At 49.4% G+C, this 26962-nt stretch overlaps 1 protein-coding gene across 4 annotated transcripts; it reads left to right on the forward strand.

The window, feature by feature from the left end:
- On the forward strand, positions 1–26700 carry CABP1 (calcium binding protein 1). Of its 4 annotated transcripts, none has more exons than XM_027881959.1 (8): positions 562–836; positions 12936–13183; positions 17850–18026; positions 21583–21613; positions 22293–22436; positions 23679–23788; positions 24194–24341; positions 26077–26682. In XM_027881959.1, exons 2-8 carry the CDS (start codon positions 13139–13141, stop codon positions 26100–26102), a joined length of 681 nt encoding a protein of 226 aa, XP_027737760.1. In that variant the 5' UTR covers positions 562–836; positions 12936–13138; the 3' UTR covers positions 26103–26682. The 4 variants fall into 4 exon arrangements, with proteins under 4 accessions (XP_027737759.1, XP_027737758.1, XP_027737760.1 ...); XM_027881960.1 differs by lacking the exon at positions 562–836 and adding an exon at positions 3761–4202; XM_027881957.1 differs by lacking the exon at positions 12936–13183 and having other exon boundaries at positions 234–836; positions 26077–26700.
- The last annotated feature ends 262 nt before the right edge of the window (positions 26701–26962 follow it).

The raw sequence follows: 26962 nt of genomic DNA on the forward strand, positions 1-26962 counted from the left end.
CTCACCTGGAGAGGCGGCGGCGGCGCGGGGGGAGCCCCGGCGGGGGGAGGGGGACGGTGCCCGCCAGCCCCCGCCGGAGCGCCCCTGCCGCGGCCTTTGTCTGCGCTGTCACATGGGCCGCGGTGCGGGATTTAAGCGGGTCTCCGCAGGACATGCCGTGAGCGGCGCGCCGCAGCCGTGCCCGCAGCGGCAGCGCTCCACCCGGCCGGGGATGCGGCTCTAGCGGCCCCGCGATGAGCGGCTCCTCCATGGCGAAGAGCGAGTCCCGCACTTCGCTGCTGAAGGCAGCGGGGAGCCGGCGGGCAGCGGGCGGCCAACCCCAGCCCCGCGGCAGCCGCGTCCGGGACGGCAAAGGACAAGGCGGGCAGACGGGGAGGGAGCCGAGCCAGGAGCCGCTCCCCGGGGAGCCCAGTGCCCGCAGGCCGCTCTGCCACCCGGGCGCCCGGGAGGACGGAGCGAGGGGCGCGGGGAAGCTGTCACATGGACGGGGGGAGAGCCAGCCCGAGCCGGCGGAAGGAGGTCCAAGGAGAGGCAGTGGCAAGGAACCGGTGCGGACATCCAGGCAGCACCACCACCTCCCGCCGCACGCCAGCCACGGCCACCCCCAGGACCAGCATCAGCTCTCAGACAGGGATGGGGAGGAGGCAGAGGAGGACTTTTTCTTCAGTCACAAGCAGAGGTCCAGCAGAGAGTCCCTGAAGCTCTCGGAAGGCGCTTCACCTCTGTCCAAATCCAGCAGCAAGTGCTCCACCAAGTCCAGCGGCAGCGATCGGTCGGAGGAAGCGGATCCCCTCATCCAGCAGCTGCACCCCATGCTCAGCTCGGTCTTTGGCCAGGTAAGGGGCAAAACGCCCCTCGCCCCCCACCCCTCCCTCTCTCTCCCTCCCTGCCTTCCCTCCGCGCCCCCCTCCTCCTGCGGCTCACGGACCTTCGGCTCCTCGCCCCGGAGCCCTGCGCACCCCCGGGCGCAGCCCGCAGCTGTAAATGCACTGCTTCCTGGCCGACCCGGCCGAACTTGTCCCGGCGCTGCGGCACGGCCGGGGCGCTGCGGGGCCGGCCCCGAGGAGGGCTCCGTGCCGGGGACGAGGCGCGGGTCGGAGCCCCCGGCGCCCGCCCGCCCCGCCGGGCGCTGCGGAGGGCGCTCTCGGTGGTGCTGACGGGCGAAGCGCCGGTGCTTTGCCGGTCGCCGGGGGAAGTTGTGGCTCTGCCTGCCGAGGGTGAGAGTCAGAGAAGCGGATTTTAAAAATTTATTTACTTATTAGATTCCATCTCTCTGGCTCCCCGCCTTGCTTTGCTGTATTTGTTTACATCTCCTTATGGTACATTTCTGTACAATCAGCATATGAATCATTTCTTATGGCAGAAGCTGTCAGGAGAAGGTAGTGGGGAGAACGACAAAAAAAAAAAAAAAAAATCCTGACCCAATTCCGAAGCCTTCCCAGTCACTATGTTAGGATGGAACAGATGCTTTCGGTGTTTGCAAGCTCTTTTGGTACAAAGCTGTTGCTTTTAGCTGCTTGTGGTAGTGAAATTACCCAACAGGGTTACCCTCTAAAAATGAAAAGGCAGAGGGAGACTGGCTTGAAATTTCTTTTAGAGACATTTAGGGATGCTACTGGGAGATGTAATCTCCAGGAAGATTAATGTAACTGCAATCTCCCAGAAGCACAATTATGGGTATAAGCCAGTAGCCTGGGCGGCTAAGTTCCAGCCCTGGAAATGATCAAATAAACCAGAATTATGATTTCTGGGGTTTGTTATCTTTTTTTTTTTTTTTCTAATGTAGATTTGGGAGGCTTTGCAGGGAGCCCATTCAAACTGAGATTATGGAGAAAACTAGAAATTTTTTTATAATTGGTTGGAAGGAGGTGATACTCCCGTATGTTTAACCTGGGAGTGTTGTCTTCTTCGGTTCATCTTGACTTCTCCGGATAAAAATCAAAGCACATCTGTTCTCCTCAACAGTTTTCCATCCTCCCTGACAGCCTGCTGTTTATGAATGTTATGGTTGTGTTTAACTCAGAACAAGTATTACCCTCCCTGTGCCAATGGTGCACCAGAAGTCTCGATTAAAATCTTGAAGTAGCAATAAGGAAGAGCCTGCTCAGCAGATTGGTGCTCAACCAGGGTACACAAAGCAATATTCCAGCACCAGGCTTTGAAATCCGTGGACTCGGCTCTGACTTGTGCTGTGTCTGTAGTTCTGAGGGAAGTGAAGATGTATCTGAGAACAGATTTTAAGTCTATGGAGCTGTATGTCCCCAAAGTGTCGGACATACAAACAGATCCATGCCAGGGCTCCTACTCACAGAAACTCTGGTTTTGGACTCGACCCCTACCTAAACACTGTCTTTATTTTACCTGCTCTGTTGCTTGCATTCCAGTGTCAGAAGACATTTCTGTAAACTTAGCAAAATTGAACTGTGGTGTTGGACAGTGCCCTTTACAGAAGTGAGACAGATACAATTCTAGTTTTCATTTTTTCGCTGGGTACATTGCACCAGTGCTTACACACATCAGCACCTTTCTTTTAGAGTGTAATGTTATTTATTCCCATTTCTCTCTGTATTAATCTCTCACTTGCTTTCTTTGAAGTAACTATGAGTGAATGACCATTTAGTGGAGATTTTAGGACTGACTTTTGGGAGTGGACTGTAGTAGATCTGCCTATACAGGGGACTTGTGGATACAAGATGGGGAACTGTAATTTAGGATACACAAAGAGCTGGTTACAGGAAGAGGTATATGAAGCACTTTTTTTTTTTTTTTTTTTTCCTGTAGTGATATAAAAATCCTCGGGTGAATAAAGGCCCAAGGAGGTGATGTATGGAAATTCTGTCATGGAATGGAATTATATAAATTTTGTTTCTGTGAACGAAGAAACAAATGTGTAAAAATATGCATGAAGCTTTGAGACAGGCAAGGACTTACACCTGCAGGAGCCCAAGCTGCAGCCTGGGCTGAGGCAGGATCATAGGCACAGAAGTGTCCAGGGTTGCAGTGTGAGGCTGCAGGTGCTGTAAGATCAGTCTGCTCCCCCTTGTAATTAGAAGACAGCAACAGCTCAGCAGAGAATTTATTTAATACAAGAACTTCTCTCCAGCCCACACAGCCCACTGTGAAACAGTTTTAAAACAGTAATTTTGCAGTACATAGGAGAGGAGCACAGTGATGCATATCTGCAGCAGCAGAGCACTGTGGTCCAGCAGCACCAGTATATCCTGTTCCAGCTCTACAGATGTGGAACATCATCCCCTGTTCCACGGCGGTGCAGGGATGTGGTCGCAGATGCAGACGCTACAGTGGTACAGCCAGCGACGCGGAAAAGATTGCAGCGATGGCTTCACGGAGATGTCATTGTTGCAGTAACAGCAAAAAGGAGCAGTTCGGGACTACAGGGTTGTGTCTGAGGGAGACAGATTTGTAGCTGTGCAGAAAAAAAGACGGAGTGAAGGCAGAAGCGCCGTGTTTATATAACCAGCACAGCAATATAGTGCACTGTGGGTGTGTACTCCAGGAGAATGCTAAGACACTGCCAGGATACAGGATGCAGTGATATTTTATTAATTAGGCTTATGCTATATTAGTGCAGTGATGCTCTAATGTAATTAAGCAATAATACTCTTTCAGGATATTTTACCATTTTGCAAATGAGCGGTACATGAATTAACAGAAGTAGGGTAGTGTAATGATGTATTAAGTATAAGCCAGGATGTCATCTCAGTCTAATGACATGTTTGCACGCTGGCTCAGGCGGCAGTTGCAGGAAAGCACACTGTGCTGTGGAGTTTATAACCGGGTTAACATGCAGTGCGTGCAGCTCCCAGTGCCTGGAGAGCACGGCACTGACAATGCGGTGGTGTGGTAACGCAATCCCGGGGCAGAGCAGAGATGTGATACTGGTGCCATGCGGTAGGAGTTTGGCAGTGCACGGGTGTGATAATTGTGCAGTGTTGTAGCCTGACAGAAGAGTTTAGCAGTCTACTGATGTAGTAATACAATATTGCAGACGGGAGCCATTCTATACAGCAGTGATAGCTTCTGGTGTGATATTAGCAAAGGGCTGCGCGGATCTGACAGCACCATCCCGCTGTACCAGAAGGCAGCGAGTGAGGTGTTACCACCATGCCGCAGTTTTGGAAGCACGGCTGTGACTTAGCATGAGGACAGCACCACACACTTACCTGGTGACAGAGTGCACTGTGAGTATGGGCTGGCTGTATGTGGGACAGTGGGACAGCAGTGTTTTAAAGTAGCCCTGCAGTGGCAGGAGCTCAGTGCAGTGTGAGAGCAGTGCAGTGACTCACGGGTGTAGTTGGCAAGAGACGTGTGTGTGATAATGCAGCAAAGTGGGAAAGTGGCGAGGAAAGGGAGCGTGGGGAGGATGTTTCATATAATTTTGGCCTGATAGCAGGGTAGTGTTGGAGTGGCCAAGTGTTAAAGGGTGTTGTGGAGCACAAAGGAGTGTGCTATCACCCCTGCAGAGCAGAACATCACGAGGGTCCTGTAGTGTCTGTAGCGTGGCTATGAACCACAGTTTAGCACCAGTGTGGTATCGAGCAGTCGCTGTCCATAGCAGCAGAGGAGCAGTGATCCTCGCAGCTGGGGTGGCGGTGAGGTGGCAGCCTGGCAGCAGAACTGTTTATTATTGTACAACCCTAGCAAACAGCAGCACAGAGACTGGGACAGCAGCGACCGCAGCGCAAGTTTTGTGGCATTCCCGGGGTGATGTGGCCGCAGCGCCCACGGTGCAGCAACAGCCTGGCCCCGGGCTCACCGCACGGCACTGTGCGGGGACTGCGGCACAGAGACCCGCCGGTTCTCCTCGCTTCATCCCTCCTGTGCCCCACCACTGGCTTAGCTGGCACCTTTAAGAAGAGCTTTCTTTGGGCCTTTGCTATGCAATATTAATTTGTAAGCGATCCTGCTGTGTGAGACCTGAACATTTTCAGTGCCGTTTAACTTTCACACCCTGCATGACTGTTAAATTTTTCAGTGAAGTGATTCCCAACAGTTTTCTGTCAATTGCCTCTGGTAGCATGGGGATCAAAGGGGTCAAACAATGGTGTAGAGAATAATGAAATATTTACAGAGTTCTGCTGTTAGCACTGTGGCCAAAGGGGCTTTTGTATTTCTATTTGTACAGGGAGTTTAAAGCCTCTCCTATCTGCACCATCTCCCATCCCTGCTTTAATGTCATCGTCCGCATTACCATTAGAATAGGGAAGGAATCTTTCTGCATTTCCTGTAAAATTTTCCTTTTCTTGTCCTGCTGCATCTTCCTTTGCTCTTGAGCTTTAGTTCTTCCCAACTGGCTGTAATGGACCTTACAGCAAACCGGGCTGACAGAAGTGTCCCCTTTTGGGGCAGGAAGTGTTACCAGGCTGCCAAGCAGGTGTCAAGAATATTCTCCTCTAACCAGCTGGGAGCAGGTAGGGGAAAAGTGCCTTGTCCAGTCTGTCACCCTTCTGGTCTCCTCATCTGCAGGATGGCCTTGTTCCCTCCCGTGGCTTTGGCGTCAGCTGATTCTAATGGGAGTTTTGCCCAAGAGCAGTCACTGCATCAGGACCACTCTTGGAGCTCCACCTGTGGAAAGCCGGGGAGTCCTGGCCAACCCCGCCGAGGGAGAGGGGCTCATGGCTCAGTAATAGAAGTTTTCAGCTGTCCCCGTGCATTAGCGAGGGAGGCTGCAGTGTGTTGGGCAGCGCTGGAGTGGTGACACCAGCGATGGAAACTCTCATGTGGGGATGGCAAGGTGAAGGTGAAAGGTCTGGATTTGCAGGTGCTCGTGTGCTTTGTTATACCTGTAAGGCAGGTAAAGCAGTGGCGTGTCAGGGCTCGTGGCAAACTGAGACAGCCTCTAACAGCTGCTCATTTACACTGTTAAATCAGTACCGTAATGTGGGGTGAACAGATTTCTGGCTCAGCGTGATCGACCGCCGTAGTGACGCTGGTCCCGTGGCGCAGTCTTGGCTCGCTGGTATGGAGCGTGGCTGCACAGGTCAGGAGGCAAAAAAATCCTAGACAGATGCCGTATCCGGCCCCGACTTATCCTCTGTGTTTCATGGCACCTCTGAAGACACCTCTGTGCCGGCCCCAGAAGGATCCCTGAAGGGAGAGGGAAGGTGTCCCCGGGACCGCTGCTGCCGGTCCCGCTCTTTGTGCCGCGGGGCTCCGGCCCGGCGGGGCAGCGGCGGCCCCGGCCCGGGCTCCGGCGGCCCCGGGGCGCCCCCGCGCGGCCCGCCCGGCCCGTCCTGGGGCCGCTCCCCTCTCCCTGGTGAGTGCCAGAGCCGGGACAGCCCCGTGCTTGCCGTGGTGTAGATGAGAGCCGGTGTCAGGGGTGTGTCACAGGAGTCCGGGTACCTGCGCGGGGCTCGTGCGGCCTCCGTGCCTCCATCCCTGCATGAGTTGCCACAACCCATGTCCATGCATGTAGCCTGACGTAAAAAGCCTTCGTATACGTGTCTTGTCTATGTACACACAGCCTACTCTTGCAGCCTCTGCTAACTCTTCTGTGTGGCTACACAAGCACCTCTGTACATGCTCATGCATCCCTCTGCTTAAAACCTCGACCGGCGTATTCGCACACCCCGCCTGCTGACACCCGCCACACCTTCGCAGGTATGTCTCATGTTTTCTGTATGTAACAAACTCGGACACAGGGAAACATTGTTCCACTTGAGCACATCCACTCGGCTGCTCCCGTTAGCAGCTTGGAGGAAAATTTATCACATTTATTGCTTGTGAAGAGCTTGAGGGATGTGAGCCAGACGTACAGAATCACTGAGGGGCAATGGATAAGCCTCCTGCCTGCAGTGGGTCTGCCAGCAAACATTAATCTTTGTCAGTGATTTACTTTTTAAACAAATCTGTTTTAAAAGGCTATAGAAAGACATCAAAATAAAACCAAGCTAAAAGAACATTCATTAAATATTCTGTTCATGAAATATACAGCAGCATGATCTAATGCACTGAAATACACAAACCTTCTGGTTAGATTCAGCTTATCTTTGGAGAGGAGAAAAGCTTTCAATGATAAATTAATCATCATGTAAATCATTCTGCTGTCCATTCCATCAACCTTTGTTACTTTGATTTTTGTTTTGTGCCATACTGAGTGTCATCACAGTGTCAGGGAAGTTTAGCCTTAGCTTTAGTGGCTGGGCTGCAGGTTTGTCAGCTGAATTAGCTGTGGTTCTTTGTAGCATTCCAGCTTCAGTAACTGTTTTTCCCTGATGAGTCCATGAGTGGTATTGATTTCCAATAACAAGCAGCTATATGGTGTGCATCCAGTAAAAGACGCCTAGCTAACTTTGGGCTCCCTTTCAATAATCCTCTGACATTCCTGTGACCTTAGAGAGCAACAGCAGTGCCAATGAACTTGAGTAATCCTCCAATTTCAATCAAATGCCCTGCTTAAGGATAAAGACAAAAGCCTGTCCTAGCTTGTATGGTCATATTTAGTTTTTTAGTAGCTTTCTGCACCAGTGTAAGACCATGAACTCAACACTCTCCCTGAATGAAATCATTAGCAATATTTCCTCCCCTAACGTACTTTGCATCTTGCAACCATCTTTGGAAAGAATACACAGCGTTGCTTCATCCCACACAGACAAAAGACATCCTCTGCTCTTGGAAGGAAATGGCAACTGTGGAACATTGCAAAGCATCATGTCACAACGGTTGAAGGCAGGAAGTAAAAAACAGCCAGCAACCCCCTTGTATTCTGCTGAAATAATGCACAAAGGGTTTAGGTAATTTGGGACCAGCTGTGTTGAGATATAACCAGAGATCTCGTCCTGGCATGTGCAGTTTGGTCCCTCAAAGGATGCTGTCAGATCCCTACTCAGAATAGAAGTGAGGTGGATCTCGATTTCACGGTGGTGTATTTCACCTAATGCTGCAGGGTTGGTTGGAGTATTTGTTTGGTATTGGTTCCCAGATCTCTGCTCATCTCATGGTCATCCACACTTTCAGTAGCACCTCAGTGTGCAAGCCCAGCACTGACCCCCTGTCCCTCCTATCGTGAAAGAGGTGAAAGTGCCAGGCAGAATTAGCTGCTGTTGCAGTAGTCCCAGATAGACAGAATGATACACAATTCTCATATTCTGGAGCAAAGAGAAAGGACCATGTAAGGTTGGCTTTAAACAATGTCTGTACTGCATATACGTGACAAATTCTCTCAGCAGCTTCTGAGCTGTCAAGCTTGTACTTGTCTTTTTGTAGCCCATTGATGATCTTCAGGATCATCAGCAGAAAATATCCACAGCACATTGTGTTCTGGCCAGCACATCTCCTGCGTAGGGACTTGGAAGTTGGGATAAATACATGGACCAGATCTGCAGGGAAGGTGTCAGGGGAAGGCACGTTCCCATCTATTTTCATCCAACGTAGAATGAAGCCAGCTATTTACAGACAGAGCTGTTCCAAACAGAAGTTGACAGACAGTCCAGGCTTTGTTACCTTGAGAGGGATGGAAAATATCCTTGGTCTTTTTAATAACCTTTCTGTTGTTTGTGATTGAATATGATCCAAATGCTCTAATGGAGGAGAATATTATGCACAGCATGAGTCAGCAACACTTTCTTCCTGGAACAGCTGACAGCAAAGAAAGTTCCCAAACTCTCTGGAGAAATATTCCTCCCCCTAGATGAGAATCTGGACTGCATCCACCAATACCTGCTGGTGCCTCCCCTTGAGATGGACCTGTACGTGTCTGGCTGGGATATGGAACCATCCGAGGTTCATTCGAGGTCAGGAGACACAACTCGATGTGCAACAAAAGCACTTGGGAGCTGATGCAGAAGAAGAGAGGGAAGTCAGTCACAGAAGTTTGGAGTGCCAGTGCATGTTCCAGCAATGAGATTGAAATGAGGCCCTTGACAGCACTGGCAACAGGAGGATGTTACCCATTCCAAATGCTTAGTCTCATCTGAGGTCAGCCAGTAATCAAGACTGGGTTGTTTCTTGTAAAATACAAATCTGCAGCTACCAGCTAAAGGGTGACTGGGAGCAGATTTGAAAGCTACTAATCCATATATGCACTCTCCACTCTGGGATAGGAAAAAATAGACCAAAAATTCCCACCCTGTTAGAATAAATTAAATAAGGGGGCATATTTTAAAATACTAAATGTTTGACACATGCAACAGGCTCTCAGTAGAGCTATGGACTTCAATGAAAAGATGCTAGGAATGAGTTTTTCCTGCTCTGTTGCATACTCTTCACTACCTGTCACCCTGTTGCACTGTTTGTGTTGTGCAGAGAACAACCATCTGAGGTAATTTTCCAGCAAGTGAAGGTTATTGCACTGAAACAGGCCTGGCATCTGAACAGTCTCGCTGTACAAATCCATACTTCCGCTGGAAATTTTTGCCAAGCAAAGCTGCAGTTTGATAAGCAATCCCAAGTTTCGTATTGACTTTTATTCTTTCTGTTGTGTCTGTTGGATATTTGCTGCCACTGGATAAAGTTCCTGGCAACTGCCAAGTGATTAGCTGTGGTGGGATCCAACATTTTCCTATGAAATGAGCATTTCTGCCAAAGGTGCCAGCCCAAAGTAGAGCCCTGCTGCTTTTTAAAGAATCCAGACATATTAAACCACCTAAATCATTCCTTGTTCGATGCCAAGTCGCCCAGCCTTCTTCCTCCCCTGTGCTCAGGTCAGTAGTCACTGTGCCAAAATGCTTCTTTCCCGTGAGCCGAGACCTTGCTCTGTGCCAAGCTGCATCCCCTGAGGTCTCTGCTCCCCACCTGGGACTCAGGGGAGAGGAAGGGGTGCACAAACATCAGCAAGACTCACATTTCACAAAGTTCCTACCGATTTTTAGAAAGTTTACGATAGAGCCCCAGACCTTAAAAGAATAGCGTGATTGCCACAAAGAACAGTGTGGGAAAACCAGTATATACATGCGTGTGCAGCCCTCCCACACGCATACTGACTACCCCAGATATAGGCATACCCACAGATCAGCACCTACACACAAATACTTATTCTCAGCATCCTGTTCTCCTACAGCAGCCTCAGTTGGAGGAAGGGAGAAAATATGTTCCTTCCAACCTAATCTTCTAATGACCTTTCTGCCAGCTCCGCTTTCCTGCCTATCTCTAAGCTGCCCCTGCTGGTGATGGGAAGAAGATCCCATTGTAGAGAGTGATTTTCCTCCTCAGAGCTCAGCAGGGTCTGTTTGCTAGATTGATGTGTTCTGACTAATTGCTCTTAAGAGATTCCAGGTAAATAAGGAGATAAAGAAATCGCTTATGATCCCATCTCTTGGGCCCCTTGCAGCTCCACTAGAGTTCCTGCAGAGTTGAAGAGTGGTGCTGCAAACCTGGTACGAGTGGGCTCCTGTTGCCTCTTCCCTTCCTGGACTGCGAAATCGCTGCCAAGCCTGGCAGCAGGTCTCAGCCCTCACTCTGCCCTGCAGCTGCCTGTAGCTGCAGGGAAGAGAAGCTGGAGCGCAGGCACAGGCGGCGGCGTGCCATGGTGGCTGGCTCTGAGTGCTCTGCTGCAAGCTCGTATTTACAGGGTGACCATCTCAACTTTTGTTGAGAGGCTTTCAGGGCTCTGTGAGGCACACTCCACAGCTGTCTGCCAAAGCTGTCCCGCGGCAGTCTGGGGGCTGTGATGGATCCTTCTGGCAAGAGATGTCTGATTCCCTTGCTGCACTCCCTCTCTCTGGGAGAATGGGGGAGATGGGCACTTCTCAATTGCAGGGCGTTCCTGGCCTCCGTGCTGCCTGTCAGGGGGAGATTCATTAGCAGCAGGAAGGCAATTCTCTCTCCTCTCTGCTCTGGAATTGAAGTCGTTTGTCTCGGGAAGGAGCCCAGGCGCCTCACTCGCTGTGTGGCAGCTTCTGCTCAAGGGAGACAAGCACTTTGTCAATAAACAAGGAGCCTGGGGAATGGCTGCAGCTGACAGGGGACATTATTAATGACTGGTACTTTGTCGGAGGGTAGATCAGCCTCCCATTAGCTGCTTTAAGAGGGGAAAGAGAGCTAAAGATGGCAGCCTTAGAGGAGCTGGGAGTTTTTGCATCCTGCAAAGTTCCCCACTGTGAGGTCCCCGGGCTGGCACAGCCCCCAAGGAGTGACTGTGTATTTCCCCAGCATTAGGAGTCTTCAAACTGTGACAGCAGGAGACAGGCCCAGCTCAGGAACAGTTTCACTTCCCAGCCTACTGTGGGTGGGCTGAGGTCTTCCAGAGCAGAGCTTCCCCATCCCCTCTGCCCCTCTCAGTCTGCCATGGATTGAAGGAGTGTCTTCCAGCTTCTCCTGCTTCAGCTTCTTGTTTAGGAGCTTCTTGGTGTAGCTCCTACCCAGGCCATGCAATGAAAAAGGCATTGAGGGCATCTGAGAGGAGGCTGTTCCACTGCCTTGACTCTTGGGAAGTGGTTAGTGCAAGGGAGAGCAAGAAACACCATCCCCTGTGGCCATCACTTCTATCTGTGACTGGAACTGGAGAAGCTGTTGACTTCTGTCATAGTTGGACTCCTAATATCGTCTCCTTAGGTGGAAGAAGCCTCTAAGCTCTGAAGTAACTGTTGATTCACCTCACAATCATACTTAATTTGCCACAGCAGCATCAGGATGGAAGGAGAAATCCCTGCTTTGTTGTGACACTGACAGTTCATCCTTCTCTGTCCTACAGCCCTAGAGCTGCCAGGAGAGTGAGTCTGTGGCTCCTGCACAAAAGCATGTGGTGCAAGTATTCAGCCTGTGGCTTAGGTCTTTGTTGAAGCTTTTGTTTGGAACCACACTCACAAAGAAAGTTGTGAAAGCTCTCAGCTGAACACCTGAGTGTCCAGCCAGCCTACTGCATAACAGGGTGCAAGAGCAGTGTCATCTCAGTCCTCACAGTTCTTGAATGAGGTAGCTTTTCATGCCACGGCTTCTTATCACTGTGGAGCTGCATCTGTGGTGGCTCCATAGCTGAGGTGCATTCACTGTCCTGTTCGAGCCAGTTGCCTGAGTGTGATGATGACTTTTCTGTGCAATTTAAATCTCTCTTCAGACTGAATGCTCTTATGCTTAGCCTGAGATTAGAGGAGAATGTAGAGGGGACTCATCCCTTTTCTTTTGGAGATTATTCTGTTACCACAACAGGCATGAAGTCCAAAGTTTAGAGCTGGCTCTAGGTTCAGGTGCTTCTTGTTTATTCCAGGACTTGGGCGCTTGGAAATGGAATGGATGGATCTGACGTCCAAATTCTTTGCTTCACATTATCTAACTTGGGGCTGTTCAGATTTAGGATTCAAGTGCGAGCCCATCTTTAGCAGACTTGTGCAGGTTAAACTGCCAATTGATTTTTACTTGCAGAAAGCTGGAAAAACTTTACCACAAGATTGGCTCAAGGTCTCTCCCTTGTGGTTAAAAATTACTGTCTTGGGGCTGAGTGTTGTAGGGTCCTGGGACTGCTGCCTCCGCTCTTGCTTCTACCATGGAGGGAAAAAAATCAGTCACTTCTAGGTCTGCTGGTATTTATAAACTGAAACAGGTCCCACCCAGATAAATGGTCCATTTCTGCTCCGAAACGAGCTCTGGACTCTGCTCCAAGCCCCTAAGTGGATTGCCTTCTGGCCAGCCTAGCGCTCTGGTGATTGAAAAGCTGAGAGGAGTTAGGAGGGGGGTGGGTAGGGATGCGATGTTCAGAGGCTGCGTGGACCCAAACTAGCTGGATTCACTGAACTCATCACTGAAATCACTTCTTGCCTTGCCTCTGTTTTAATTCTCTCTGAAACAGCCCTCTCCTATGAGTGAAACAATCTTGCCTGCAGATTGAGGGGGGTGGGAGGGATTTGAACATTAATCTGATGTAGATTATACATCCGCCTCCCTCTCTCTCCCCTTCTCACTCACTCTCTCTCTCCCTCTCTCTCCCTCTCTTTCTGTCTGTTTCTCTCCCCTCCCTCTCCTTCCTGCTTCATCTCTTCAAGAAAGTGAACATAAAGTAAAATACGGAGAGAGAGAGGCAGAGAGAGAAAAAGCTCCCTGAAGAGGGAAAGCCCAGCAGCCAGTAGCTGTTTGGATTTGCCTGGCGCTGCCTTTCTTGCTTTACTCCCAAGGAATACCTTTAATGGGATCAATTGCTTCAGTTCCTTTATAACCAAGTCCAACGGAAAGGCAGCCTCAACATATTATGGGCAACTGTGTGAAGTCTCCACTGAGAAACCTCTCTAAAAAGGTATGTTCCCTGAATCAAAGTGCATTTCCAGCCCTGCTTCTTGGGATGGGTGACATCGTGGGCAGATGGGAATGGGAGGTGGGAGAATACACAGAGGTGTGTACAAAGGGTTCAGCTCCATTCACCAGACTTTTTGTGTAAGAGCTGCTCTTGCAAGTGCAGCCATTAGAGCCCAGGACACCGAGAGCCATAACGTGTGTAAATAAATGTGTGTGTAGGCTCGTGTCCTGCTTGGTGTGTGTGCACAGCTTTCCACTGGGTAGGTACAAGCATGTGCTTGTCTATGGGCGCAGTTCTCTACAGGCATCTTGATGTGTGTGCATGTGTGTGAGTTTGTGTGTGTGCACGTGTGTGAGTCTGTGCATGTGCACATCTGCTTCAGCTGAGAGGTACCTGCATGAGCACGTTGTGTCATGGGCGTAGGGACATGTATCCCTGTACGTGTGAAGGGGCACGTGTCTGTGCGTGTTCTCGGTGGTGTGGGACAGTGTGCACACCTCTGAGCCCATCTGGAGTGTGTGCTTGTCCTCGGCTCTTCACGTCTCCACATACACCTCCTGAGGGGTGTGAGCAGGCGTGCAGTGTTTGTTGTGAGTGTGTAAGGGGGGATTTGTGTGTATCACACTCGTGTCCCTGCTTGTACGGTGCTGTGTGCTCACCTGCTAGTGGGTGTCCTCACAGAAGCCTGTGTGGGGTCATGCATGTGTTCTTCTGTCTATCCATCCATGCACACATCTGGTTTTGTTGGTGTGTGTCTGGGCACACAAGCGTGGTTTTCTCTGTGCTCTCTTGGTCCACGCGTCCGTTTGTGCGTGGATACGCTGGGCCCTGGCTGCATGTTTGTGCATCGTGTTCCACAGCATGGCCCCTGTGTCCAAGTCCATGCCTGGGCCCAGCTGGACTTCATCTGAGACCTGCCACGTGTATCTGTTAGGCTTCAGCCCACTGTCTGCTCTGTGCTGAGGTTTTACAGTGATCCCAGGATGAATTAGATTCAGGAATGATTCTGCTGGTAGGGATGGGATTGAAATGGGAATGACGTGCCCCAGAAAACTTTCTTGTTTGACTGATGAAGATCTTACAGCACCGTGTACCTGTCGGCCACACAGTTCTCAGCTGACATTGCTGCAAATCTAACAGCTCAGCACAAAGCTACACCGTTCACTCCTCATAAATTAAAAAGTTATGCTGAGCATCCAGAGTATTGCAGTGAGGAGCTGCCTCTGTGGAGACCTTGACGACAGTGAAATCCCACTGCCATCAAGATCCCATCCTGCCACCCAGGAGATCTTGCCACCCAGGAAAGCTCCTCTGGGAGGGAGACGCTGGGGAGAGGACCTCCCTAGCAGAGTTTCTTCTGGCTGTATGTTTGCCTCTTCTGTGCAGAAACACAATTTGCTTGTTATCTCAACTTCTGTAAACAAAGCCAGTAATGGCACAGCACTGCTGTGAGGGAGCTGGGATACATGAGGAGGGAATTCATCACCAAGCACTTAGGCAGTGCTGAGACCAGTCCCTAGGTCAGGGTGACCTTCAAGAGAGGCAGAGGTAGTTGAAGTTCACTTAAATGTTGCACATGTGAACAACCAACTTGGTTGCTTGTAGGTCGCCTCCAACTTGGAATAAAAGGAGTTGGCTGCAGCTGTGCTCAACATGATCAGGGCAATTCCAATTAAAGTCTGACATGTGGCCAGGCTGCTTGAATCAAAATGGATTCAAGAACTTATAAGCTCTGTGTCATCAGTCTTTTAGGTAATTTATTCTTTTTTCCCTAAAAGGTGCTTCAAATAATGCAGTTTGTGCTTAGTTACAAGACCTGGGATGTCAGGACTGAAGAGAGACAAACTGAATTAGAGAATTTCTCAGACATTACTCCAGTGAGCCATGAATTAAGGCCTTGGGCACTCATCATGACAGGTCCTGGGACTCTGCTGTTCTTCTGATCACAACACACACGATTATAGTGGAGACTTCGCAAATCAGTCTTTAGCATTGCACAACTTCACTTGACTCTTTCATGATCTTGGTCGTTTTTCTCAGCTTCTGCCTTGGGCAAACTCATTTTGCTGAAATGTTAAAGAGGAGGAACTGTAAACAACATGTGGGAAAGCTGCTCCTGGGTGACAGTCTGAACTTCTGAACACACGATCTCAACCCAAATTTTGGGATTCACTCCCTGGCACCAGCTGGCTCGGTCTAGGCCTGGCTTACATCGGGGTACCTTGCTTGTTCAGGTGGCAATGATCAGGCTTTGACTCCATGTCTCTTTTTGTCAGCTTCAGTTTCCCACTGTCCCAGTGTCCCCACAGTGATCCCGACAGCCATCCTGGCTGCCTTTCCCTCCGAGAGACACTGCAGTCTGGACGGAGGCCCCTCTTGACTTGCTGCTCTGCAATGCCCCTCTGACATGCAGGCAGGAAAATGAAGTGAATCCTGTTGTGCTTCTGCTATGCAGAAATTAAAAGCTTTGGCACCCAGGTCCCTTGCTTTGCCACCCTTCTCTACCACTTTGACCATCTCTAAATCAGCCTGGTCCCTTCCTGCTCCACCATCTGCTTGTCTGACACAGCCAAGGGCCTGACTCAGCCAGGAGGGGTAGTGGTCCTTCCCTCAGGGAAGGGACAGAGAAAGCCTGATCTCCCCAGTCCTGTTCTTGCATTGTCCTTGTCATCATGCTGCTGTTTCCCCTGTCATGGGCAGCTGACGTTGTTTTGCCCCTTACCCATTCCACAGCTCCCTTCCCCACTCTGCTGGGATGTAGGAGGAATGCGGTGGATGGAACTTGTGGGGATACTTGCAGGAGAACCTGTAAGACTGCTGGCAGAGGGAACATCAGATGGCATAAATCCTGCCTGCAGTGGCACAGTAGGGCAGGGAGCCCTTGTTGGGATCTTGCTGAGCTGTGCATCTCAGCGTCCTGGCACTGTGGCAGGTTGTCTGGTCACGATCCTGAGTGGCTCTTGGCAACCGTTTTGTCAAACTGGCAGTCTCTATCTAGACAGAAAAATAATGGGATGACTATAATGAGGTTCAGCTCTGTGGCTTGGCAATAACCTCTACTGCCTGGAAGGGTTGGCAAACAGGGATTTGGGGCTGTGGGGCTTTGCATCTTTTGTGTGGCTTCAGTGGGATTAAACACAGAACTGATGTGGGCTATTAAAGTGATTCATATTACTTGGTGTATTAAACTGAAAGATGTGTCAGGAAATAAAGCTGATAATTTTGAAAATACATTGCACTGATATAACAAAGCTGTGCAGTTCAACACAGATGCTTTGACATTTAGCTGAGCTAGTAATATGCCATTTGTGGATGGATGCTCATCTTTCATTTTTTTAAGGACAAGTGTCCTATGTGTCAGATTTAATCAGAGACAGATTCCTTCCTCAACCGTGACTGCAACAAAAACTCTTTTGTGCTTCATCATTTTCTTTCTCCATGGCTTCCTTTTGAGTTGTTTTTGTTTTGATGCTTGATATTCACATGACATTATACATGAGCAGATTGGTGTAAGACTGTGTACAAAAAGGCAAGCTACAAACCATGCCTGCAATGTAACAGCACATGGCAGACTCAGCAAGTAGACACAATAGTCTCAGACAAGAGTGAATGGTGGGGGTGTGTTTGTGTATCTGGCCTTTTCGCCTGAGAAATCACCTCAGGCTTTAAGGAAAGGGTTAATAGAGACAATGACAATTGACAGAGCTTCTCTGATCACCCCTGGGAACACCGGCTGTAAAAGTAGAATCATTCCTGAAGAGGAATCTGATGTATGATTAATGTTTATTCTGTAAAACCAAGGGTCCTGTGGGTTGTGTTGGCTTTTTATAGCTGCATGGGAATATCAGGATAAGAGGTTTTTTGCAGAGCCAGGGAAATGCATTTCTATAAAAGGAAAGCAGTGCCTCCTTATAAAATCCAGTGCTGGATTCTGTTCTGGAGCCCTAGCTTAGCAGGACGTGTGCACTTAGGAAAATGTGCAAATGCAAACATACAAAAATGTTGTGCCCGTGCCTAATCTCCACCTCGGGAGTGTCGCTGATTAGAAGAGGCAGAGCAGTAACTGCCTGAGACCCTGAGGATGTAACTAATTAGTAGCAGCACGGAGAGCGTGAGCCTGCAGTTGGCAGAGCCACCTGATGCTGTAAACGGTCCTCTGATAATATGATAAAGCGGGTGATACTGTGTTGCTGAACTGTAAGGTGGAGCCTCCCGCAGTGGCTTTGTGCAGGCACTGCCAGGTCTGCTGGGGATGCCCCGGCCGGCAGCTCCGCCCTGGGACGGGCTGGCACACGTACTGTTAGGCTGGGCAGCGCTCGGCCTTGGCAGCTCGTTCAGGGCATCGTTAACTCTGGGGCTGATGTGGGAGCGTGGCGCTTTGGGCTGTGTCTGGGTACATGTGAGCAGTGCTGAGGGTCTGGTGTCATTTCAAAGCGAAATTCTCCCGGTTGGTTGTACTTCTATCAGCTTTTGAAAGTGAACTCCCCGACTTAACTGCTTCTGTGCAAATCCTGATAGCCTGGTGGGGGGGGATGCAGTATGGACCAGACGAAGGAAATTTAGCAGTAATGTCTCTGCGAGGCGGTTCAGTAAAACTTCAGAGGAACGAGATGGGGAGGTAACATCCTCTGTTGTGTTGTTTGCTTGCTGCTGGTTGGCTGGGAAGATCCGCCATGACGAGAAGACGAGCTATAAGGCTGTCCAGACGAGCGAAGAGGGGTCGTCGGCTTGCGACTACCAGGGTCCGCTCATGGTGCTGGCCCAGAACTGCGCCGTCATGCACAACCTGCTGGGGCCAGCCTGCATCTTCCTGAGGAAGGGCTTCGCAGAAAACAGGCTGCCTGTACGTAAGTTACACCCAGCCGGGCGAGACACGCACAAAGCCACGGGGACGTGAGCCGGGGATGCGGATCCGTCCCCACGCTCCGTCTGCGTGGAGCTCTGAAACCCCCAGCCCTGGGTCTCGAGCGTCCCGGCTCCAGCTCCAAGTGCAAATACAGTCACAGGTAAATGTCTAACCTGAAGGATGTGCAGATAGACCTGTGCTTAAACACCAAGAAAGGAGGATCTAAAAATGCAGCTATGGAAGAGAGATCCAGGCCTACACTCAAGTAGCAATAATCATGTGGACTCAGGAGGAGTCCAGTGCTCAAAGCAAGACCTCTCATTCCCAGAGGCTCAGATTAGCATTTAAGGCCTAAATAGCCACTTAAATGCAAATCAGGTCATTCATATTGGGAACAAGCTGTCCATATTTGATACTATCCTATCAGTTCACAGTGAGCACACTAGTACCAGCAGAAATAAGCAGGCATCTGTCTCCTCACAGATACCCAAACACAATCTCTGGTGCACTGTCATACCCAGCCTGACACTGCAGCAGTCCCAGCCAATTAACCAAGGAACATCAGGCTCTCCTCATATTTGCAAATAGTGCCAGGCTACCAAATGCTATTACCCTCCCCCCCCCCCACTGATAAATAGCAAAACCACATCTATCCATTCAGTCACACCTATAGTAACTGTGTGTTCATATGCATCTCATGTGTGCATTTTTATGCAAACAATAAAAATATGTGCTTGTTTGTAAATTAAAATGTATACACCTGGACATGTGAAATATACTTAAATATACACCCCAGCATTGTGTCTTTAGAAGAACTAAAGCCCCAAATGTTCTACAGTAACATGAATTTAAAGACATACAGAAATATATGATTAACACGTCTTTTATGGATATGTAAGAGTGAATATGTGCATTGTCACATATTCACAGGGCTTTCCATGTTCCTATGGTGAAACAAAGCTCACCCCAATTACCCAAGAACCAGAGTTTTCTTGCCACCGTAAGAAACCTCTGTCTTACTTGCGTGTTGATGTGGTCATTTACAGCTGTAGGAGACACCTAGGTCTTTATTTCTGAAACCTCTTCTTCAACCAAAAACCCAAAAAAGAGTCTTTATGTGTCATTATGGATCAAGGGGCTTTTGCTGTTCCTAACCTTTAGCCACTAAGTGATCACACAGTCCCTGTGGCAGGTCCCTAAAACACAACGCATATTCTCACACAGGCAATCTTGCTGGCATGCACAGAGCTACTGTCACAGGAGATAGATCCAGCTCCCTAGTGGAAGGCTCACAGCTGGACAGGTATCCATCCTCCTTAGGCCATGGAGGCCCATTGTACCCTAAGAAGTCCCCTAAGTAGGATTAGTGATGTCTCTAAGTACCCTGATGTAAAATAAGTGCATCTGATAAACAGCTTTACTTTTATTGACTCTCTAGATGAACAGGATTTATTGTGCATAGAACAGAAATAAATGAGGTTGAGACCATTACGTATAATGGACTCTCTGGGGGTCACCTCTACTCATATCTAGGATCTGAACTCTTGGAACAGTTTCATTCCTTTTCCCATGTGCTCTCCAAAAGCTTTAGAGTGATTCAACCCATTTCATCCCGAGCAATTTTACTCCTTTATCATTTTAGAGGATCTTCTTCCACATTTAAAACAGAAAGCTCTTCATGACGTTAGTTATCGCTTGAGTCAGATTTTTGGAGGGACATAAACCCTCCCCCTCCTTCTGCATTCTCAGTCGGTGGCTCTCTGATGGCACAGTCTGCATGTGCAAAGATGCGCTCAGAGCCCTGCCAACGCAAATGCCTTGGGGTGCAAAATTGGAGCCGGTGCTGAAGCCTCCACTTCTGACATGTGTCAGTCCTGTCGGCTGCAACGTGGTCTTCAGTGGGTGAGGAGGAGGATGGTCTTGTGATGACTGTGCTGGAGGAAGGCCCGGGCCCCACCCCAGCCACTCTCACAAGACAGGCGGCACCGCGGGTGAGTCACGGCACCCTTTGCACCGCGGCACGGGCGGTCACAGCCCTGCACCTGCTGTGTGCCCAGCCACGATCTCCAGGGGTTAATGGTTGCAGTCTCTGGAACAGAGTGCACAAGGTGTTGGAACAGATCATGGGTGGTTTTCATGCGCTGTTTTATCGAAGGCAGGAAGGCAATTATGCCTCCTGCATCCGGTCCAAGGAGTTTGAATTGTTTTATTACTTGGTGTTGATGAAAGCAGAACAAATGGGATGACATGTTTGAAAATACCAGGTCTGTGAAGGATGAAACAGCAGAGCCAGAGCGCTCCAACAGTTCCATCCAGCACAGAGATGCCTCTGGGAAGGTTATGAGTGGCAAGCTGGTCATTTCTCTGGCACGGCCCCCTTTGCACAGACGTAAACCAGTGTGTGTCCTAGTTTGCTCTGCACGCTGAGCAGCTGCCATTAGAGTTTCCAGGGGAGCCTGTGGTTAAATAGCAAAGGATCATCCTTCTCAAACTGATCAAAGGCACTGTCTCCAGGGATGTATGGTGAGGCTGGAGGACACCTGGAAGGCAAGGAGAAACTCCCCACGGTTGAGGGGGAAAGCCGAGAGTGAGACGACATAAGAAATCGCGTTTCTGTGTTTCCAAATCCTCAGATGTTTTGGATTTGCCTGGGAGCCATGAGAGGAATTAGAAAGGGCATTTAAACCAGAAAGCAGTGCATTTCCATGCTCATCTTTTCTTCCTGGTGCAGTGTTGGAATTTTCCTATACTCTTTTATATCCTCCCCCTTCTTCCAAGAAATTCAAATTGGATGTTTGAAGTTGCAGTGTTTCCTGAACATGGTGAATCCTTGTCCTGTTTTGTTTGTAGATAACCTTGATGATGTATATGTTGTGTGTCTGCTTTCATGCCTGGTTTCAAAATGCTTGGATATGGAGTTGAGGCTGGGAGGAAGGGGGGAGTTCCTACCTTTTCGTGGGGACAGACTGTAGGACACATCACTGGGACACTGGCTGTAAGAGAGCTCGTGGCTGTTGCTGTCCTGCCAGAAGGACAGAGATCAAGCAGTGATTTGAGCAGATGATGGTATAGACCTGCTGGTTACAGAGACTGCTTCCAGCTGTTTTGATCTGGCTGTGTCAGCGGGAGCTGCGGTGGAAATACAATCAGAGCTCTAGAGGAGATCATAACTGCTGCAGGGGCAGTCTCTGCTCCAGAACCTGGTGCTGGGGAACAATGTAGGAGCTTCACGGAGGTGCCAATAGTACATCAGATGGGGAGGCTGCACATATTGCTGTGTTGGCCCAGGTCTCTTCTGTTTTGAGGGAGCACCTGCCATCCCCCGGTCCAGCAGAGGAGAGGGAGAGGGGCTTCCACAGGTTAACACCCCTCCCGCTGGGGAGGAGAACTGGGAAGCCTTCCTAGATAGATGGTATTAAACATGTCATCACCTTCTTGTTTCTTCTCTCACTTTATGGCTTGTCCCAGAACTGTTTGTACCAACAAACAGCTATTTTGAAACTATGTTTGTGACAAACAAATGGCTTTAACATAATATGTTTTCTTTTTGCAGGATAGAGAACTGCGCCCGGAAGAAATTGAAGGTAAAATTTGTTGCTTCTTCTGTGTCCCCTTTCTCCCTGCCCAGTGAAAACCTACTGACTGGCCCTTCAAGGTTGGACCCAGGGGGTAAAATAATTTGGGGCAAACCAAGGGAGATGTTTACTGGAATAATTCCTGAAAACCCCAGCAAAAGAAATAATATGTAAAACTAGAAGAGTGCTGACTGTGAAGGAATTTGCATCTATTGCAGCTTCTTCAGGGTGGGAGGAAAAGTAAATAATGGGATATTGGCTATCAGGGAACTGCGGTCTCCCCCAGCTCCCACACAAACTCTTGTAGAGCACGGCACAACTGTCTGGCTACAGGGAAACTGTTTTACTTGCTGATCCCTACAGTGAGAGGTTTATAACACAGTGCAGGTGTAAAAGTTGGAAAAACTTATGAATTTCATTTTCTTTATGAAGCACAGTTTAGCAATGAACCATTTATGACACAGTCCAGTCAAGCTTTTCTGTAAGGAATGGGTCAGCAGTGCTGCTGACAGAAGAACTTAACATTTGCTCTGGTCATTGCCTCTTTCCAGGGAGATGTACTGGGAAAATGCAGAGTATCTTAGGGAGTCTGGCCTCTTAGAGTGCTGCTGATTCTGGGGAGGTTTCTTGGAAAAGGTATTTCAAGCTGTCACTGACAATATTGTTCTTTTTGGATCCATTCCCACAGAGTTAAGAGAAGCCTTTAAGGAGTTTGATAAAGACAAGGATGGGTTTATTAACTGCAGGGACCTGGGGAACTGCATGCGGACCATGGGCTACATGCCCACTGAGATGGAGCTAATAGAGCTCTCCCAGCAGATCAACATGAACCGTGAGTAATTCCCACCTGGCTGTACCTGCCTGTTGCTGCTGTGCCCTACATCATTGCCTCAGGCTCTCTCAGTTCCCTGCTGCCTCTTTTCCATCCCGGTTCTTTTGGTTCTCATTTTCACTCCCTATCATCTCCCCTGTTTGTTTTTGGTCCCAAGAAGCCGATGCCTTTGTTTTTGCTTATCAAAGGGACTGTGTGGACTGTGCTGTATATGGGAACAGTGAGTGGAAGGGGTTGTCCTTCATACTTATGCTGTCAGGTATGAAACTGCCCTTGATGCAGGCAGTCAGACACCGGTGCACAGGCTGTGTGTGCTGTTGTATTGAAGCTGTTGTCAGATGGTGTCAGAATGAAGGAAGAGCCTGGGAAGGTGGAGATGGTTTGGTCAGATGGGTGGTGGATGGCTGTTCACTCTGCAGTGGTTGTTTGTGGCTCTGTTGTGTGCCTGGGGATGGGCTGTGAGTGAGCTGTGCTGGCAGTGTCAGATGGGAGCATCTGCTGCAGTCATGGAAAGATGTGACAAACGCATCCAATTCACTGTAACTGTGTTTGTGCCCCTTGTCTTTCACTGCCATTTTGTCACCTCTCATCTGTGGCAGTGCAGGGTCTCACCCTCAGCAAGGTGGGGAAAAGAATATTTAGTGCATGTTATTTCTGACACGGGAAGATGTTAAAAGGACAAGTTACTTGGTCAAGGGAAGGAAAACAGCTGTGACATAGGCACCCGGTCACACGCAAATGCATCTGACAGCCCTGGCACACAAGTGCTTGGGAATTTGAGAGTGTTACTGACAGCTTTCAGATAGGGCACTGACGAGTAAAAGAACTAATACAATGATTAAACAGTTGGACGCGCTTTAGCTGCTGTAATGGAGCAGGACTCCACTGCTGCAGGGCACTGCCCGGGCCACGCGGGCACGTCGTGCTGTGCCCTTGCCGTGCCCTTTGGCACAGGCGCAGCGCTGCTGTAAGCACTGCAACGATCGAGCCTCTAATACGTAGTATGTGATGCCACGAGGTCGTGACACTCCACGGCTGCCTAATATGGGATAGCTTGGGCTCATTCTGCCTGGCCCAGAATCCAGAACTCACAGTGTCAAACCACCTCTGCTTTTCCTTCCGCTGTCCCACACCCTCTGTGCTTTGCTTCCTGGGGAGCCGAGCGCTCTCTGGGGCACACAGAAGTGCAAAGTGAGCGCTGGGCACGGAGTTCTTACACACAATCTTTCATCTTGTCCCAAGTGGGTGGCCACGTGGATTTTGAAGATTTTGTTGAGCTGATGGGACCAAAGCTGCTAGCGGAGACTGCAGACATGATTGGTGTAAAAGAGCTCCGCGATGCCTTCAGAGAGGTGAGTGCTCCCTCCTGCCTACCCCCAGAGAGTGAGCAACAGGAGACAGGAAAGAGAGAACACCCACTGGGGAAGAGAAAAGGAGAAAGAGAGAGCAGCACAGTGGAAAGACAGAGAGAGAGCCAAGCCAGGCACAGAATAAGGGAGGAGCAGAGAAAGTCACTAAGACAAGGGAACCCTTGAGGCAAAGAAGAGGAAAGCTGGTAATGACACAGCAGTGAGGGGTTTCTGAGGAGAAAAGACAGACTGGATCCAAAAGGCACCCAAAGGAGGAAAAGGAGGAACACAGAAGGAAGGAAGAAAATACAGGGCACTCAGAAGCAGGACACCACAAAATTCAAACAAGAGCAAGATCTGTTTCCATTAACTGTATTTCCCCCGCTGGTATTTTTCATGTTCTTGCAGTTTGACACCAATGGTGATGGGGAGATCAGCACCAGTGAGCTGCGAGAAGCCATGAAGAAGCTTCTAGGGCAGCAGGTGGGGCATCGGGATATCGAGGAGATCATCCGAGACGTGGATCTGAATGGAGACGGGCGTGTGGATTTTGAAGGTGAGAAGGGATCAGCCCTCGCTGCCCATCTGCTCTGCTGTGAGTCAGAGTTTCAGCTCAGAGGCCGAAGCGGAAGGGAAGATTTGCATGCTCGGGGTGCAGGTATCTGAAGTGTGGAGAAAAAAATCAAACAGTTTTTTTTTTTTTTTCTAGCTGGCTGAATTGTTCATTTGTGCATCATCTCTTGCTGCATCTCAGTTTCAGTTGGGTCTCCATAATTCTAGGATGTTAAGAGATAGAACCTGTCACAGAGAAGCAGATTCTGGTGTACACATGCTGGGGCATTTTCCTTTCTGTTAAATCTATTGCAAGAGCTGTGAGGGGGCTGGATTGCTTTGGAGAATGCATTGCACCTTCCTTTTCGTCTGGCTCACCTCGTTACCTGGGTTTATAGAGAATCTGTTTCTATGCCTTTATGCCTTTATCTTCTGATGATCACGTGCCAGGTGTGCTCACTAAGACAGCAGATATCTGATCTACAGGTGTCATGTTAAATTCTAGAGATAATTCATTTCTTCTCACACTTTTCATGCCAGAAAGACTTGGAAAAATAAGAGTGGTTAGGCTACTATCCTAGCCATTAGCCATGGCAGGAGCAATAATAATAGTGCTCAGGGTTTCTGGCAAGGAAGCAGTTGATATCAGACAGCTAAGAAGATATAAGAGCTGGAAGGTATGAGAGCATAGCAGAGTGTTTGTTTCCCTGGTGCAAATCCAGATGTCCCTTTGCAATAAGGGTGAAGCACAGGAAATGCAGAATTAAATTGATGTAACTTTTTGGCTCAGAGGCATTTGTGGGTCTCCTACATGACAAGGCATCTCAGTCCTCAGGATTACTGGAGCCTCTGAGGGCTTTGAAAATGCTAAAAAACTGGAAGTGTCTCCCTAGAAAGTATCTGGTAGCTGCAGTTGTTCTAATGCACTGGCTGATTACATGACAGTAGCTCTCCTTGTTTCCCACAGCTAAATTATGTTAGACAGCTAAAATACATGAAATGCTATCCCAGTATCATTTTCTCCGTGAGTTACTGCTTTAGTTGTCAAAGGAAAGCTCCATCAATGGAAAAGGAGAAGTCAAGGGGGTAATTTCCACTGCCCTCCTCTTTGCAGAGCCATTAGTTCCTCGTCAATTCAAGTGCAGAATGAAAACACATTTATATTTGATGGCATTTACACTCAATTTGAGCAATTGTAATTGACTTCACAAGCTGCAGGGTGGTCAAGAAATAGATCCAGGGTACCCTTACAGTTAACTTGTATCTTTAAAAGAACAAGAAGTCCATCAGAGTAAACTTTCCTCTGGAAAAACGCTGGTACCTACCAAAACTCTTGTGCTTTCCCACACTGGTGTCTCTGAAGTGGCAAGCTTATTAAGAATTCATACAGCGTTCCCAAGACTGTAAATCAAGGCTCCCTGAAGTTCCAGTGAAGGGAGACAACGCTTGCCATGGTGCCTCACAAAGAGTCGCTTGTGCAAACAAGACTGTACGTGGCTGGGAAGGAGTCCAAGGCAATGAATTGACCTGATAGAGGGATCTTATCACCATGTCTAGTGCAGGGATTAAAGCACATTTTGTGTGAGCTCTCAGGGCCGGTCACGGAGTGCACAGACCTGCTGGCAGCGTTGGGGACTCCTGGTTTCACCCTGGCTGCCTGCTGTCTCCAGGGAACGAGAGCTGGGTTGGGGACTGTGGGTGCCTTCTGCTTCAGGGCTGTTTTGTGTTGTTGGTTGCAGAGTTTGTTCGCATGATGTCCCGTTGAAGACTATTCTCAGCCTAAAGAAGAATCAGCACCTTAGAGAGGGCAGAAGAGGACCTAGATGGAGCATCTAGCCCCGATGTTCCTACCTGAAGGTTTATCGGCTGGCTGCAATTAGGACATTGCAAGATGACCTGCTGCTCCTCCCTCATGGTGGTCCCCATGCCCCTCCACCCTTTCACACTGTGAAAGACTTGCAACTTCCTACAACTGGAACCATTCCTTGGAGATGATTGCAGGAAACTGCAGAGCCAGGACTTGCCATGATGCTTTCATGGGATATTTGCAACTTTAGACTCCTCCTCCCCAGCTTTATTCTCCCACCAGCTGCTGCAAAGCAAGAGCAGGAGAAATCCTCTTGGCTTGGTGGATGAGAGCAAAGCCATTGGGACTGGTGGCAGCCTCAGGGCGTGCTCTGCACTTCTTGGTTTCCCTTGGTGAACCGTGTCTGTGTTTGCTGTCTCTGTGTGTGTGTCTATCCGTGTGGAGTTATTTATGCTTCCCCAGCACTTATTTGCATCTCCTATGGTTATGTTTACTAAGAGTAAATTAAATACATGTCTTGCGGGGGGAAAGCGATAAATATGCACGTTGAAATGATGTGGAGCCTGGATGTCCCTGTGAGAGGTGGTGGCTGGGCTGGGGGAGAAGGGCTTGGGCACATGTGCACGCCAGTGTCTGCACCGGGGTGTGGAGGCCAGTCCTTGCCACAGGCAGGGGAGTCCCTGCTGGCCACTAAGCCTGTGCCAGGACTCTGCCCTCTCTCCTGCTGTCTCCACGGCCCAGGGGCCTGGAGGTGCCTCACAGTGAGGGCGGAGTGGAGGGTCCCCATCCCTGTGTCCCCTCCGCTGGCACGGGGGCAG

This window comes from Empidonax traillii, unplaced genomic scaffold (assembly GCF_003031625.1).
Source record: "Empidonax traillii isolate 1590-97213 ecotype Southwest subspecies unplaced genomic scaffold, ASM303162v1 scaffold99:size1466351, whole genome shotgun sequence".
NCBI classification, from domain to species: domain Eukaryota; kingdom Metazoa; phylum Chordata; class Aves; order Passeriformes; family Tyrannidae; genus Empidonax; species Empidonax traillii.